General features: G+C 44.8%; 1 protein-coding gene across 1 annotated transcript; it reads right to left on the bottom strand.

Annotated features, from left to right (window-relative positions):
* Positions 1-7,599: 7,599 nt before the first annotated feature.
* Positions 7,600-12,693, bottom strand: LOC119346889 (BEL1-like homeodomain protein 9). The gene is made up of 4 exons (XM_037615994.1): positions 11,435-12,693; positions 10,251-10,624; positions 8,775-8,835; positions 7,600-8,594 (listed from the first exon to the last, which is right to left on the bottom strand). The coding sequence occupies exons 1-4, from the start codon at positions 12,125-12,127 to the stop codon at positions 7,980-7,982; spliced, it is 1,743 nt and encodes a 580-aa protein (XP_037471891.1). The 5' UTR covers positions 12,128-12,693; the 3' UTR covers positions 7,600-7,979.
* Between the last annotated feature and the right edge of the window lie 5,639 nt (positions 12,694-18,332).

The following is an 18,332-nucleotide window of genomic DNA, read 5'->3' as shown; positions in this document are numbered from 1 at the left end:
GAACGCTGAGTATCCAATAATTAACTAGCCATGGGAGGATTCTTTTTCATTCAAGATTTCAGATCCAATGATTTTATTCATACATCAAGTAAAATTGAAAATACGCTCCAAGAAAAACACATATCATGTGACGAATAAAAATATAGCTCCGAGTAAGGTATAATGATAGTTTTGAAGAAGAAAGAGGGGATACCTTCCGGGGCATCCCCAAGCTTAGGCGCTTGAGTCTTCTTTGAATATTACCTTGTGATGCCCTGGGCATCCCCAAGCTTAGGGTCTTTCCACTCCTTATTCTCCTCATATCGATATCTCACTCAAAACTAGAAAACTTCAATCACACAAAACTTAACGGAACTTCGTGAGATGGGTTAGTATGATAAAGAGTAAACCATTCACTTAGGTACTGTCAAAGACAAGATTCGTAATTGTTCTCACAAAATGCCTACTGTACCATATCATTTATATAATTTATATCGAGAAATGTAAGCCATAGAAACTAGAAAACAAGCAAACTATGCAACGAAAACAGAATCTGTCAGAAACAGAACAGTCTGTAATGATCTGAACAGCAACCATACTTCTGCTACTCCAAAAATTATGAAATAAATTGGTGGACGTGAGGATTTGTCTATTAATCTTCTGCGAAAAGAATCAACTCAAAAGCACTCTTCTGTAAAAAATGACAGCTAATCTCGTGAGCACAAAGTTTCTGTTTTTTACAGCACGATCACATTAACTTTCACCCAAGTCTTCCCAAAGGTCTTACTTGACACTTTATTGAAACAAAAGCTATAAAACATGATTACTACAGTAGCTTAATCATTTGAACACTAAAAAACAGTAATGGTAAATATTGGGTTGTCTCCCAACAAGCGTTTTTCTTTAATGCCTTTTAGCTAGGCATGATGATTTCAATGATGCTCACATCAAAGATAAGAATTGAAATATAAAGAGAACATCATGAAGAATATGACTAGCACATTTAAACGTAACCCACTTCCTATGCCTAGGGATTTTGTGAGCACACAATTTATAGGAACAAGAATCAACTAGCATAGGAAGGCAAAACAAATATAATTTCAAAACTTAAAGCACATAGAGAGGAAACTTGATATTATTGCAACTCCTACAAGCATGTATTCCTCCATCATAATAATTTTCAGTAGCATCATGAATGAGTTCAACAATATAACCATCACATAAAGCATTCTTTTCATGATCTATAAGCATAGAAATTTTACTACTCTCCACATAAGCAAAATTTCTTCTCATTCGGAATAGTGGGAGCAAACTCAACAAAATAACTGTCATGTGAGGCATACTCCAATTAAAAATTAAAATCATGATGACAAGTTTCATGGTTAACATTATTCTTTATAGCATACATGTCATCACAATAATCATCGTAGATAGCAACTTTGTTCTCATAATCAATTGGAACCTCTTCCAAAATAGTGGACTCATTACTAACTAAAGTCAAGACCTCTCCAAATCCACTTTCATAAATATCACACTAAGATTCAACACCCTCCAAAATAGTGGGACCACTAATTTCTAAAGTTGACATTCTTCCAAACCCACTTTTTATAATAGTCTTATTCATACTCCAAAAGATCAAAGTGAGGTTCATGGAGCATTGTACAATTAGTATAGATTAACCAGTATCCAAGCTCAAAATATATAAGTGAAGCACACGAACCATTCTAAAACCATACTCAAAAGATTTAAGTCAAGCACAAAGAGCATTCTATAAGGTCATACTCAAAAGATATAAGTGAAGCACATGAAGCATTCTATAAATCGATGAAGGCCTATCTCATAATAGCATGGATATTAAAGAAAAAAAATCACAAAGGACACAAATCATGTGAACAAAACAAAAACCGAGGTATACCGATAATTGTTGAAGAAGAAAGATGGGATGCCAACCGGGGCATCCCCAAGCTTAGATGCTTGAGTATCCTTGGAATATTTACTTGGGGTGCATTGGGAATCCCCAAGATTGAACTCTTTCCTCTCTTTATTCTTCTCACATCGGTAACTCCTCGTTCTTCGAACACTTCATCCACAAAAACTTTGTGAGACCCATTAGTATACTAAAGCAAATCACTACCTTTAGGTACTGTTGTAAAATCATTTAAATTTCATATTAGCACTTTATCTAATGTATTCCAAATTCACCATGGTTCATAACCCCCCAATACTACCCATGGATTCATCAAAATAAACGAACAACACATAGAAAACAGAATCTGTCAAAAACAGGACAGTCTGTAGTAATCTGGAAATTTAGTAAACTTCTGTAACTCCAAAAAATTCTAAAAAATATGAAAATTGAATTTTTTTACAGAATTAATGTGCAAAAAGTTTCAGACCCATTTGACTTTCCAGTAAAAAATGTAAATTCACGTGCTACAGCCAAAGTTTCTGTTTTTGTACTGCACATAGTAAACAAGCAATCTAATCATCCTAAAACCAAAGCTTGGCACATTATTTTTATAATACAATGGATATATACAAGGGGATAATTATTTTCAGAGAAACTACCATGAAAAATTCTACATTGTTTCCATGAGCATGGACACAAGTGTCCAAGGTTGACCCTCACATCTCCAATGCATAACTTTCCAATCACTTCTCTTTTTGAAAACCTTTTTAGGCATATGGGGCCAGTGAATCTTTTTGTATTTTCATTCTTTTAATTTTTTGGTATGTTTCACCCACAACTAAGCAAAACAAAAAGGGAAAACAAAAACTACTTAGTGAAGAAAGCAAACAAGCACACACGAGAATATCAACCCCACGCTATTGCTCTCCGGCAACGACGCCAGAAAAGAGCTTGATAATCCCCAAGTCCAGGGAATCATCGTAGCAATTCCCAAAGGTGGAAGTGATAATTATGGAGTTTCGAACCCACAAGGAGCTAAAGGCAATATCAATATTCTCTCAAGTCCTATGTGCCACTGATACGACTCTACGTACATCGAACGTTTGCTTCCAACTAGAAACGAGAAATAAAACTACGTTGTGGGTATGAAGAGGATAACTTTGCATGATATCAGAGAGATAAAATATAAAAGCAGGTGCTGTTATCATAAAGTTAGAATATATTATTTAAGTATTATAAATAGCGAGTGTGGAATAATGATGGGTCGGTGTGCGGAATTATCCTAGGTAATTGTTAACAAGACCGGTAATCACTATTGCAATTTCATATGAGGGAGAGGCATAAGCTAACGTAATTTCTCTTCTTGGATCATATGCACTTATGATTGGAACTCTAACAAGCATCCGCAACTACTAAAGATCATTAAGGCAAAACCCAACCATAGCATTAACATATCAAGTCCCCTTTTTTCCATACGCAACAACCCCCTTACTCGGGTTTATGCTTCTGTCACTCAAGCAACCCACTATAAGTGAATCATGAACGTATTGCAACACCCTACAGCGGGAATCCCTCACGCTTGCGCGGCACGGATGGCATAATAGGACAGCACCAAAATAAAACATACAACTCATACCAATCTAGATCATCAATCAACCCAAAGACAAAGGATATCTACTCAAAACATCATAGGATGGCAACACATCATTGGATCATAATATGTGGCATAAAGCACCATGTTCAAGTAGGGATTGCAGTGGGGTGCGGGAGAGTGGACCGCGTAAAAGAGATGAGGATGATGATGATGATGGTGATGTTGATGAAGACGATCACCGCAGCGATGATTCCCCTCCCGATGGCACTCCGGCGCCACCGAGAGAGAGCAGGAGAGATTCTCCCCCTTGTGCTTCCTCCTCCATGGCCTTCCCCTGGATGGGGAGAGGTTCTCCCTATGGACCTTGGCCTCCATGGCGATGATGGCCCCTCCGGGATCATCCTCCATGGCCTCCAGTGATGATGGCCCCCTCCGACACGGTGCCAGAGAGAGCCTAGATTGATTTCTCGTGGCTACAGAGGCTTGCGGCGGCGGAACTTCCGATCTGGGTTATTTTCTGGAGGTTTGGGGATTTATAGGAGAGATTGGCGTCGAGAACAAGTCAGGGGGCCCCACAGGAAGTCCACGAGGCACAAGGGCGTCCCCTAGGGGGTGGGCGCGCCCTCCAACCTTGTGGGGCCCATGGGACTCCCCTCCTGTAACTTTTAGTTCCAGTATTTTTTATATTTTCAAGAAAAAATCTCCGTTGATTTTCAGCGCATTTCAAGAACTTTTGTTTCTACACAAAAACAAAACCATAGTAGTTCTGCTGAAAACATCGTCAGTCCAGGTTAGTTCTAATCAAATCATACCAAAATCAGATAAAACTATTGTAAACATGGTATGAATACTTCATAAATTATAGATACATTGGAGACGTATCAGTGAACGGGAAGAATCCTTGCTAGCATCTTAGAACAGCCACCATTCTCAACATTCTATTAAGGGAAACATTAATAGGCACCATTGCAGATTTGTGATAGTTAACCTTAAGCCCATTCTGATCTGCAATGTGGAGAATGAGATTTTTGCAATGGTTTAACTTACCTTCCTCAGCAGGCAAGACCAAGATTGTATCAATAGCATATTGATAAGAGTTCACTTGAATTGGAGATTGAATTAGTTGGTGGGTTTGAGCTTCATTAAAGATGGATTACAACAGATCATAAACTAAAACCAAAAGCACAGGAGAAAGAGGTTCCCCTTGCCTAACACCTCTTTTGAAGTGCAAGATTTTGCTAAGTACGTCATTTAGCAACACTGAAGAAGTACCAGAGGAGAAAATCATTTTCATCATCCATCTAGGGCCATAGCCTCTAGCTTGCAAAATCTCAAGGATGACATTATGCTCAATCAGATCAAACGCTTTTTTGAAATCTAGTTTGCTATGATGATCTTGGCATTATCAACTTCTAGAACATCTTGATCCCATGTATTTTGAACCATATTTTTGAAGTCATGCTGCTACAACCAATAGTTCTCAAATCTAAAAAGAGTGGATTTGGGAATAGAAGTACCAATTTGAATAAAGCAGGGGTATGATTAGATATAGGTCTTGGAAGAGGCAGAGTAATAGCACTTGGGTAATTAGTTGTCCAACTTTTCGAGGTAAAAAAACTAACCTAGTCTTTCGAAAAAAGGAGCTTCTTGCACATTCCGCCAAATAAAATTCCTGCCTTTAAGGGGGAGTTCCACAAGAGCTAAGTTATTTACGGCCTCATTGAATTGTACCATATTGTTAGTATTACTATTGCCAATATTCCTACTGTGAGGTATCTAATATAACTGAAGTTACCCACAATGACCAGTCAGTGTCATCTGGTATCTATATCTTTGAACCAGTTGATGAAATTGGTTCTAGCTTCCCCTTTACAATCTCATCTGGTTCTAGCTTCCCCTTTACAATTTGGAATAGAGTTTGCGCGTAAAGGGGAAGCTAGAACCCAGCTTGCTCCAGAACACGCAGAGGAAAATTGGATGGAAATAGGGAATTCATTTTGGAATAGAGTTTGTCCTCGATATATACTATCATTCCAGATGACAATAAACCCCAAGAAGCTCGCACGTAAGGCACAATCTTCTTGGGCAAAAGTTCTTTAAGTTTGCACTGTCAAAATGTTCTTTCTTAGTTTCCCGTAAGCAGATAATGGAAAAGTCATACTCCTCTGTCTTGTTAGAAAGAGCAAGCCACTTATTACTGGAGTTAATTCCTTTATATTCTAGTTTGGGATGTTCCAAGTTCTGTCCATTAGGAAACAAGGATCAAGCAGACTGAAACTTTTTCATGAATATAAATTCAGAGACATCAAAAGACTTGAAGTTCAACTCAGAATCATACATCAACCGAGTTAATTCAGATTCCATCTTATTACAAGGTGATAAGAGCAAGGGAGGACACTTTTTTTTCTTCCAAAAGCTATCATAAATGCCAACATTTTCACTAGCACATATATCCTTGCATTGAAGCTCACAACTCCCGGCTCCAGTGCAGTTTCCCTTTTTTGCAGCTGCCTTCCCTCCCTTTTGGCCTTCTTGCCAATGATGTCTTCAGTTGAATCATTGGGGTTCACCTTGCAGTAAGAGACGTTTAAATTCTTAACGACTTTATTTGGGAAATTTGGAGGACCAACATGACAAGCCATGCAACTTCTTCAGTTGTGCATGATATTTCAGTCCATGTTTTTCCTGTTTCTGCATTTTTGTAATTTTTTGTATCAAAGAGACCCTACAATTCACCAAAATTAAAAATGAAACTGTTTGAAGAGCGTTCTTATAACCTAGTTGAAAAGATATACATATGATGGGATGCAAATATAAGCCGTCAGTTTGCTGACAAAGCAAAATTGACAACAAAATTCAGGAAGAAAGCACCTAAGAGCAGCACGCCCGGTGTCCCATCACCTTCCCCTGTAACGTATGATCCGCGCCTGTGCCCAAGATGCTTAGAGCTCAAGCCGGGGGTGTTGACGTGAGGTAGTACGTAATACGTGAATTGGATTTGACAATTGAGTTGCACCCACGTCTGGTTCTCTTTCACCTCAATCAAGAACAAAAAAGGAGAAAAGAGGAATATACTTCTTCGCATGCAGATGCAGGCGGCACGCCTTTGTTTCCTCTCTCAAACATAAAGGATGGAGCTGCGAGTTAAACTCCAGTTCCCCTTCCATGAGTGGCAATGATAACCCATACTGGCCCTCCTACCAGTCTTTTCCTACCACCAGCTTTATCTCCATCCATGGATTCCATGGCCATGGTGGTGGCAGAAGGCAGCGCATGATATTTCTTCAGTAGGCATGCAGAATCAGAGACCAATAATATACCCATGCATGCTGCACCAGGGCAATGCAATGCAATGCATGCAGAGCCTATAGCTAGAAAAGAAAGTTTATCAGCACTCCCGCAACAAACAGTGCCCTTTTTAACCAAGAGAAGTGGTTACTTTTGGGCGAGAAGTAGTAGTAGAGCAGGTGGTCAGTGACGTGCATGGATCCCCTCCACGAAAAAAAGAAGCAGCTCCATGGAGCCCCCCAGCTGTTCATACTGGAGTGGCAGTACTCACTCACCAGTCACCAAAGCGTACGTCAAATCAGATGCTGCGGAACCGAGGGCCGTGGAGAACCGATCCCAGGTAACATGGGCCTTTTCTTTCACCCTGGGGAGAGGTAAAAAAGAACCCTTCTTCATCATGGCGCCTCCCCCATGGCCAGTAAACGGCGAGTTGTTTAGTGCATCGATCAAGGAGCGGAGATGGCCTACAGTAGGCGCGGATCAGCCCTTGACAGATGTTGTTAGGGTGGTTAACAGAGGAAGGATGCCAGTGAAAGTTTAGCAGATCATGTCTTGTCCAGGCTTTAGGAGGCTACTCCATCTAAGGATGCAACAAGATCGCTCGTTAACACTCCGCCACCTGATTTCTTAGTTTAATACGGGTACATGCGAAAGGCTAACTACACAAGATCAGAGAAGATAAGGCTATCTATCTGTCCAGTCCACAGTCATATTCTAGTGCTACAATACACATTGAAGCTTCGGCACTCACTAGCTGCATGCTGTAGAGTAGAATCTTTAGATTACTGTGATGATAGATAAAATTTGCAGCCTAGCTAATAAAGATAAATTCATAAATGGAGCACCCTTTATTTGCCACGGTGGGAGCACTCGCATACGCAAGTCGATCAATGGAGATACAGGGTTAATAAGGGAGCTTAATCTAGGATCAGAACAAATAGGGAAGAACTGCATGCTACAACAGGCCTTTTAAAGGTAGTACTTCTCTCTGCACTGCATGCTCTCTATGTAGCCCCACTCTGTCAAATATTGACAGCATTCCAGGGTCTACACGAGAAGCATATGTACGGTGTACCAATGCACCCTTGTTACCTTCATCATCCTACTTCTAGTACAATACACGTGGCCAGCATACAAGATCTCATCTGCATGTTGTTGCATGCTGATGATCCCAGCAATGGAGCAATCATGCATGTGTTTGTTCATCGATCACCCAACGAAGTCATGGAGCAGATGGCCGCCCATTTCCTTGGTGAAGTGCCGGTCCTGGCCTCCGAACGAGGCCGCCATCGCGTAGGCGTCGCTGACGTCCTCCAGCCCGAACCGGTGCGCGAGGTTGAGCGGGAGCGCCGCCGGGAGGGGCTCGGCGATGTAGGCCCGGTTGTTCTGGTGGAGGCCGAGGGTGAGGGAGACGCCGCCGCTGCTCCCGGCGCCGCTCGCGCCTTCGACCTGCTGATGGGGATGCGACAGTGCAATGCCGTGGTGGTGCTGGTGGTGCGCGGCCATCCCGCTGCCGTTGTACGCGAAGCTCACCTGTCCCGGCATGTCGTGGGTCATCGGGGAGAGCTCGCTCTGGATGTGCCGATGTGCAGCGTGGGCGCTGCGGTTCTGTGACATGCTGCTGCTTTGCCCTTGGTGTGAGTTCGAAGGATCGGAGGGCCTCCCGCTGCTGTCCGGCGAATGCTGCTGGGTTTGCTGCTGCACGCCGAGCTGATTCTTGTCGGCGGCCGAGCTCTTATGCCCCTGCCGCATCTCCAGGTTGTGGATTTCTTCCACCATTGGCTTCCACAGTCTAACCCTTGCGTTGATGAACCAGTTTGAGACCTGCCCACCATGAAATGTTTCGAGATCATCAGGCAGGCCATTTTTCCAAAGTCTATAACTTTCTTTATTTTATAGAAGTACTAGTATATTCATGGTGCTAACAGGCCTTGCCTAGCAGCCAGCATGGCATGAAGAGTTACATTAAAGTAGAAACACACGACACATGAAATGGTTACTTGCCTGATTCCTCGTTAAGCCTGTTTGTTTAGCCAACATTTGCTTGTCGCTATCAGTTGGGTACCTGGAAAGCACAACAAATTAGTGTGATGGCAAATACAGAAACATACAATGGGTAGACAGCAACACAAACAAGCACAAGCACTGTAAATAATTACAGGCTAGAAGCTTCAACCAAAAAAAAACTGAACATTGTTTTAAGTCATATTACGCCATTTAGACCTAAAACCTAGCATGTCATTATGTGTTATGGTCATTTAGGATCTTATGACAAAAGTTTAGCCCTCTACAACAATGCCTCGTCCAGTTAAGAAGGTTAAGATAAACCACATTTAAACTCAGTATCTCACGCAAACCGGCGTTTGATGAACACAGGTATAGAAGTCCATATACACTACCAAATACTAGTGTATAAGGAATAAAACAAATGTGAAAGGACAACTTTTACAATAGTACTCCCTCCGTTCCTAAATATTAGACATTTTAGAGATTTCAAATACGGACTACATACGGAGCAAAATGAGTGAATTTACACTCTAATAAGTCTATATACATCCATATGTAGTTTGTATTGAAATCTCTAAAAAGTCTTATATTTAGAAACGGAGGGAGTACATAATTATATTGCTAGTAGTAAGTAGTAACAAAATACAGAAAGCTGATAAGCATGGATGCACCATATTTGACATGTCTATGTTATTTGCAAAGTAGTCTCCATCAAAGCATCAAATCTGCAAGAATTGACCGGCACTAACAAAAGCGGCAGACGTGGTGACATCGTTGTAAGATCTGGTGCCTAGCCTAAGTTAGATGCAAAGAGAGCGCACTGTTAAGTTGGTGTACAATCGTCAGAAACTAATTGTCAAGTGGGACCCATGCTAGAACCCCAAAAGACATGCATTTAATGATAGTTGAACGTTCTTCTTATCATACGGTACCGAATCAACAGTCGACACAGATCTAGTGCTACGGAAGGATTTATTTCTCCCCCACTTCCACAAATTCCTTTTCTCCTGTTACTAGATTGCATGCACTAAAACAGTGGCGAGCTAATCCGCAATTTTCAGTGGACAGTGGATGCCCACGAAAATAAGATTTATAAGCTTTCAGTAAAGCAAACGGTTTCAAGCCATAGGTTTGCTTGTGCTTGCACACTATCTCAGGCATTTATCCCATGTCTCGGATCTATGCATGATGCTCACACTAGAAGGAATCGTTTGTTAGTTGCACTTGCAGCATATCATAATGGCATGTCATGTCACTGCTACCCTACTATGGATATAAACATTCGCATTTGCCAGCTGCAGGTACAGGTAAGATACTGTCGTAAGTACTCCCTCCGTTCCATAATACTTGTCGTGGTTTAGTTCAACGGAAAGTATTATGGAATCAGAGGGAGTATATTTCAAAAATTGCATAGTGCACCTCCATATTATGAACACGAAATCAAATATGATGGAGGATATGCCATGTACTCACGGATGCAAGAAGTGCTCGAACAGCCAGGCGCGAAGAACCGACACTGCGCGCTCCGGGAGTCCCCTCTGTGGCCGCCAAATGTTGTGGGGCTGGCTGAACGCGTTCGCGTTGCCTCCCCTCATGAGGGCGGCGCTGCCGCCCATGAGCCCGAAGTTGGCCATGTCTTCCTTGCCGAGGCTGTCTTTCCCGGCGGCCACCTTGCTGGTGTTGCGCAGCTGGCTCTGTATGGTGCTCTTTAGGTACTTGAAATGCTTCGACATCGTCCGGAGAGCGATGGAGGCAAAGGGGGCGGCGTTGCTCAGCCCGGCGACGGTTTCAAACGAGGAGATCACAGCTTGGAGCTGCTGGTAGTATTGCCTGTATCGCTTGCAAACCTACAAGATTGTTTTGCTTGTGTTAGAACAGAGATAATAAGTGGGACTGCCTTAGTTGTTGCAACCAATAAACACCTGCAATCTTGGTAAGAAGTTGTACAGATGAGTTGTTTGAAAGAAACGGATTATCGTGTGTAGATGTGTACACACTACCAGATCATATGTCACTTCAAAATTATTGACCTAGCTATGATTACATGAAGGGAAACAACTTTCCTGAGCTAAATTAAATCAGTGTGTACTATGCTTTTATGAAGAAAAAACAAGAAGCTGGGACTACATGGACAGCAGAATCTTACAGCTTTACATCGATGAGTATAGAACCATGCTGAAAGAGGACAAACTCTAGGAATCTTAGAAAGCAGCAACTTGAATTTTTTTATGAAATAAAATTAGAGCATACTGTGGAATTCGCTGTTCTAATTTCATGTTCATCAACTACTACTGTGTGCAACTCTTTGATCATCGACTCCAGATCAAGTTGCTGCTAGTTTTACAAGAAGACCAAAAGAAAATAACTGTTCAACGCAAACAGTGCAAAAATAAGTGAGGCATATAATAAGCAAAGAAATATATCCAAAAGAGAAGATATCATGATCCATACATATCAACCACCATCAAATCGAAAGCACAAGAAATAAGCTGTGGAACCACAGTGAATAAAGATTCACAAGCTGCATCCGTGATGTGACCATGAGATGTTGGTCAGATTCTTCTCCACGAAGAAGAAAATAATTATGACATGGGAACGGAAGAGAAAGATGCATGAAGAGAAGGGAATTTAGAGGTAACATATGATTGATAACTCACTTCTTCCATGAGGGAGATGAGCCTAGTCTTCCTCCACTGTTGCTCGGCGCCGGAGACCGTGACGCCCTCAGCGGCAGCGCGGTCGCTGCTGTCCATCTCGTGGCCGACGTCGCCCGCGGCGTCCATGGCATCCAAGTCGAGCAACCCGTCGTCGGAGCAGCGGTCCAGCTGCGAGGGCCGGCCGCCGACGTCGCAGATCTCCTCCAGCAGCTTCTGCGCGGGGCCCAGGAACCTAGAGCGCCCGAGCACGGCTGCGTAGCCCGTGAAGGGCCCGTACGGCCCGGTGGCACCGGCGAGGTGCCTCCGCTGCTGAGGCGGAGGGTTCGAGGAGGACGAGGACAGCGAGAGCGCGAAGTTCTGGCTCGGGATCTGGGCTCCTGCCGGCATCCCGTGGACCAGGAGCTGGTTGTGGGCGTGCGCCAGCGTGGGGCTGTGCGGCGAGTAGGAGGAGGAGGAGGACGCGTAGGAGTAGAAGGGCACCGTGGGCGGCGGCCAGGCGCCCGGCGTGGGCGAGGAGGAGTCCGCCGGGTCCGGCGGGAACCGCAGCTTCTCGCGGCGGCTGTGCTGCGGCACGTGGTAGAGCTGGCCCGCCGCGGCCTGGCCCAGCAGCAGCTGGTGCTGGTGGTGCTGCTGATGCTGATGCTGATGCTGGTGCTCGGCGCCGCCCCCGTACCCGCCAGCGGCCGATGACATGGCGGCGGCGCGGCCGTGTACGTGCGCGCGTACGTACGTAAGCTCAGCTCAGCTCAGCTCGCCCAGCCTCGGAGGCCGCGCGACGTAGCTCGGTTAGCTAGCTAGACGCCCTGGAGAGAGTAAGGGGGAGAGAGAGAGGGAGGGATGGAGGACAGGAAGCGGGAGAGGAGATCGAGAAGGCAGCGACTCCCGCACTTTGCGAGCGCCTGGCCGGGAGGGAGCACTGGCAGGGGTTCGTCGTCGCGCGCTCGATCGGCCGACCTGATCTGATGTCCCTCTGCTTTTGTGCGTTTTTGGTGGTGGCGTCGGGCTGGGTTCGGGCGGGGTGCCTTTCTTTTCTCTCTTTCTGCAAAGGTGCGCGCAGCTAGGCTAGCCGCGGCAGAGGATGAGGCGAAGGAGGGAGGAGAGCGACGGGAAATGGTGAGCAGTGAAAGAGAAAGGCAGAAAGGGAGTTGGTGCTGGTCTGGTCTGCTCGTGTGAGTGAGTGAGGAAGAGGAGGTGGATGGATGGACGGATGACCCGAGCGAGAGCGAGGGGAGAACCAGGCTGCCTGCCAGGGGTAGTGGGTTTTGTACTTCGGCGCCGGGCAGGAGGCTTTGCCAGGTTTTTATGGACGCCGAGGGAAGCGGAGCGGGCGGTTTCCGTGGGTCTTTTTTCCCAGTCCCCTTTGATACGAGAAAATCTTCAGTGACTTGAGTTTTATGGAGTACACACTCACAACAGAAATCAAGATTAGATCATATAGTTGACACCATTGATGTGAGATTAGATCATATGGTTGACACCATTGATACTTGATTTCTGTTGTCAGTGTGCACCCTATAAAACTCCACATGGCTTAGGACGCCGACTTAGACTTAAACAAAATCTAAGGCAACGTAGATTTAACAAAACAATTTTCGTTGAGATTTGTGTCTCCCATACTCATCAATTATATGTCATGGTAACGAATAAAACTGTCTTTTTGGAAATTCAACCAATTACTAATGTATATGTGGGGTGGTTTGTTTACCTGCGCATCATTATGTAACGATTATGCCCCCGAGAGAGAAGGCATAGAGGAGGAAAAGCTAATGAAGTGACAAACCTGCGTCAAGTTTGTTTAGCTTGTGGGACACACCAATATTATGCGATGTTAACACCGATGGACATACTCATAATGAGGTCCTTGAAAAAGAGATCTTAGTTGTTAAATCGACGAAACCTCTTCGCAGTGAGGCGCTTGAGAGGTTACAAGATCTCATGTCCTCACTTAGTGGGATGTGACAGGTACGCAGATGGCGAAGACCCTAGACAAAAAGAGAATGTGAAGCACCTCGAGCATAATCATCACGATAGAGCTAAAATATAATTCTTGTCAAAAGATCTCCTACAAGAAAAGAGTTCCGTATGAAAAATCTCTAGAGGTGGCAAAAGAAAAGAAGCTTTGCAATAACTGACTGAAGCCGCACATGCAAAACTTAGTGGGTAGTTTGAGTACCTTGTTAATGGCTACAATCTCGCCACGTGTGACCTCTTTAGACTCACCAAGTTACATGAGGAACTTCAAGTCACACATTTGAACCTCCTAGTCATCCATAACTCATCTAGTTTTATTGATTTTGTTGCTACTGCGGATTGGGCCCCGTAGTCCCTACTAAGTCATATGAAGATTTTTTTGTGAGTCATTGAAGATTTTCTCTCTTTCTTTTGTGAGTCACTCGAGATTTTCTCTTTATTTGCGAGCCATTGAAGATTTTCTCTCTTTTTTTTGTGAGTCGCTGAAGATTTTCCCGTATCAATGGTGTCAACCATATGATCTAATCCTGATTTCTGTTGTTGGTGTGTCAACCACAAAACTTCACATGGAGTTATACGATGACTTAGGACGTCAACTTTGACTTAAACAAAATCTAAGGTAACTTAGATTTAACAAAACAATTGCCATTGAGATTTGTAGCTCTCATACTCATCAATTATATGTTATAGTAACGAATAAAACAATGTATTTGGAAATTCAAGCAATTAGTTATATATATGTGGGGTGGTTTGTTTACTTGTGGATCATTATGTAACGGTTAGGCCCCAGAGAGAAAAGGCATAGAGGAGGAACAGCTAATGAAGTGACACATGTGCGTCAAGTTTGTTTAGCTTGTGGGACACAAACAGTGTTTTGGCTCCTAGGTGCATATGCACCCATTATCGAAATACATATTTCGAAAAGTTGAAAAATTCGGAACAAAAATCCCGCGTGTATATCCGGACATTTTATGTGCGCGCACAAGGTTTCGATGAAAAACGACGTTTTTGGTGGCTTGTGTAAAAAAGATAAAGAAATGCCTCGTAAATAGTTAGAATGAAGCATCAGAAATTGTCTTTTTTACACAAGCCACAAAAGACGTCATTTTTCACCGAAACCTTGTGCATGCACATAAAATGTATGGATATACATGCGAGATTTTTCTTCCATTTTTTAAAATGTTTGAAATGTGTATTTCGACAATGGGTGCATATGCATCTAGGAGCCAAAGGCAATTACCGAAACTATTGTGTAATGTTAACGTGGATGGACATCGTGATATTGAGGTCGTTGAAAAACATATCTTAACTTTTAACTCCTTGAAACATGTTCGCGGTGAGGTGCTTGAGAGGTTACAAGATCTCATGTCCTCTCTAGTGAAACGTGATAGGTACGCAGATGAGGCGAAGACCCTAAACATTGAGGAGAAAAAGATAATGTGAAGCACCTCGTGCATAATCTTCATGAAGAGAGAAATAAATAGAATTCTTGACAAAAATAACTCCTAAAAGAGAAGAGTCTATCATGAAATGTCTCTAGAGGTGAAAAAAAGAAGCTTCACAATTATTGATTCATGCTGCACATGCAAAACTTAGTGGAGATTTTGAGTACCTTGTTAACGGCTACAATCTCACCACGCGTGATCTCTTTAGACTCACCAAGTTACATTAGGAAATTCAAGTTGCACATTTGAAACTCCTAGTTAGCCATAACTCGTCTATTTTATTGATTTTGCTACTTGTGCTACAAACACTACTTGTGACAAAGCTCAACTTGAGATAGGGATAGTGTCTTGCATTGAAATTTAGAATATTGTTAAGGAGCTAATGAGCATGCAAAGAGAGAAGTTGCCAATAAAGAACTTGGGTTCACCTTTGATAAGGGCAAGGCTTGGCTTCCCCATAACTACGTGATATGCTCTAAGCGTATCTATGACTTTTGAAGTTTCATGCCAATTTCTTTTAATTTGTATGTATTGCTTAACATTTATTATTGGACAATGTACCAATTATTAACTATAAGGAAAAATTGTTGTTTTATGTTTGTGTTTTTAGAATACTTTGCAAACTCGGAAAAATAAGAAAAAATCATGTGAAGATAAAATGCCAAATTATCAACATATGTTAGGGGGGTCAAGGGCCACCTATGGGCTCCACACACCCGCCCCACGCGTCCATATCATAGGGAGCAATAAGGGAGTGATCCGCCGGTGCCCTCTTTTCTTTGTCAATCCTATATATTGGTCCTCAACATGACACTATTTGGTGACTTTCTTTCCATCACCACAGAGAAATATATTAGTGATCCAGGGCAGAGTCTACTATAGTTCTTCTCTCATGCCCCGTTGAAGGGGGAATTCATCGCCATGTTCATCAAGAATGCTTCTCTGTAGCCCCTCATGAGGTATGAGTAGTCCATCCCTAGGAGTATGGGTTCGTAGCAGCAACGATGTGGCATGATTTCTCTCTGCGCTCCGCGATAAGATAACATGAGATGCCCTACATGATTGGGATTATCTATGTGTAAATTTTTCCCGTGAATCTTTTTTACATGCCATGAATAATTACCTTATGTCCAAATTTCATGGTTGCATGAATAATCTATAGATGTATATTGATTTTCATTTTATTAGTCTAACCATTGGCTAGATAGTTTACAAAAAGTACATGGAGCATTAGAGGAAGTAGTTCCGTATGAAATATTATTGGGAAAGTAAGAGAAAACTGTCGGATGTTGGGTTCCGGCAGACCCTTAAGGTTCGAACTCTGGGGTGCACGCAAAGATCTTCCCCCTACCGATCCACGTTCGATCGCCTCGTGAGAATCTAAGCTAAATGATCAATAACACAAGGGACGCAAGATTTATACTGGTTCGGACCACTGTTGTGGTGTAATACCCTACTCCAGTGTGTGGTGTGGTGGATTGCCTCTGGGGCTGATGATGAACAGTACAAGGGAAGAACAACCTCTCGAGAGGTGTTCTTGAGCTGGTGCGATGAACTGCTTGGGTGGGTTTGATCGCCTCTCGGTCTAATGAGCACTCGATGAGTCCCTTCTCCCACCTCTGTGGTGGCTAGTCTTATTTATAGAGGCCCTGGTCCTCTTCCAAATATTGAGCAGGAAGGGCGCCAACAACGGCCATTTTGAAGGGGAACATCTAGTACAAGTTATTCTGACTAAAGTTGGTCTTCGGCTGCCAAAGGCACTGGCGGTGACGCCGTCTTGGGCTCCACGGTGACCTCCATCCTGCCGCTCTGCTGGTCTTGGTCTCGTTGCACTGAAATGGCAACCTTTGCCTGATGCCTTGGTACTCCACGCCTGCGCTTGCCCCCTTTGCACCAAAGAGGAAACAAGGACACTGCAAAGGCCAGCGCCCGCCTGGCGCCTGCTTGGTGCCCGCCTGGCACCCGCCTGGTCTTGATCGTCATGGCTTGCGTTATGAGCACCTCGCGAGGTGCCCTGCCTTGATCTCTCCGCCTCCTCACGAGCCTGCCTGGCGACGTCATTCCTGAGGAAGTCATGTGTCATCCACCCCGCGAGTCTTGGCCCCTCGCGAGGGTCTTCAGTCTTGCGCTGATGAAGATGGGCCGTACTGGGCCACTACTCGAGCCACGCCGCAGGCCGCAGGCAGGCAAGTCTGGGGACCCCCGTTCCCAGAACGCCAACAGTAGCCACCGGGCCCAAGGCGCGCTCGGACTTGTCTTAGCGGAGAAGTGAAGGGGCAAGAGCGGAGCGCCGTGGGCCCCATCAGCCTGCGACCTTGGGCGCCGCATGGCAGTTGATTGGACGTGGGCGCCTCTGCTTCCCCACGCTCCCTCATTATGCGCCTGGCTAGGTGGCCACGAGGCTTGTACACAGTTATCCTCCCTTTGCCGCCTGCGTGCTTCTTGTTCCCTTTTCCTCCTCGAGCCTCTGCTTCTGCCTCCAATCCATTTTGAATTCTTCCCCTTTCCACTGCCATGGCGCCAACGAAAAAGGACAAGGGGAAGAAATCTGCGCCTTCGCCCAGCGCGCCTCCGGCGGATGCTCCCGCCATCGACAAGTCACGCATACTCAATCTGGAAGCCCTGGAGAAGGTCTGCTCCGTGCTTGCCTCTAGCTTCAATGAGTGCGGGAAGACGACGGTCTGGCCCGCGTCCCATGCCTCCTTCGACAGGATCGTCACGGAGGTCCGATTCTTTGCCCTATGGGCGGGCCCGGTTCCCCTCTTTTCCGCTTTCTTCAATGCGGTGCTCTCCCATTACCAGATCCACATGATGCATCTTGACCCCCAATCCATTACTCTGCTTGCTGTCTTCGCCTTCGTCTGCGAGGCCATGGTGGGGATTCCTCCTTCCGTTTCCCTTTTGCGCCACTTCTTCTCTCTGGGCTTGTCCGACCCTTCCCGGTGTTCGGGATGCATGAGCTTCCAGGCCGTGCCGAAGACGGCCGCCTCAGGGGTCGACTTTGGCCTCCCACCTTCTGCGAGCGGGTTCCGGGAGTAGTGGCTGTATGTGGACGTTGGGGTGCCAAGCCCCCTGCTCGCGCACCCGATGCTGCCTGCTATTCCCAATCCTGGTTGGGGTCACAAGGAACTTACAAGCCCCCAGCTTGCTTTCACCTGGCATCGCTTCGAGAGGCTGAGGAAGCTCGGAGTGACGGCGCCCAAGGTGGTGAAGGAGTTCCTCCGGCGCTGCATCGCTCCTCTCCAGCACCATTCCCGCCCAATGTGGGCTTACTCCGGTCGTCAGCACCGTATGAGGCTCCAGGAAGGGGATCTCGTGCCTGAGACGCTGAAGAAGGTGTTGCAGGTCCTGACTGGCGACCCCTCTCCTGGCAGCGTTGGTCATGGAGGCGCCCTGTTGTATCTTTGAACAAACAAGGTCGAGTTCGTGAGGCAAATGCCCCTCTTCGACGAATGGGGGTTGCACCCGGTGTAGGACCTTGA

Source organism: Triticum dicoccoides, chromosome 1B (genome assembly GCF_002162155.2).
Source record: "Triticum dicoccoides isolate Atlit2015 ecotype Zavitan chromosome 1B, WEW_v2.0, whole genome shotgun sequence".
NCBI classification, from domain to species: domain Eukaryota; kingdom Viridiplantae; phylum Streptophyta; class Magnoliopsida; order Poales; family Poaceae; genus Triticum; species Triticum dicoccoides.
This window is presented reverse-complemented; position numbering and strand designations above follow the sequence as displayed.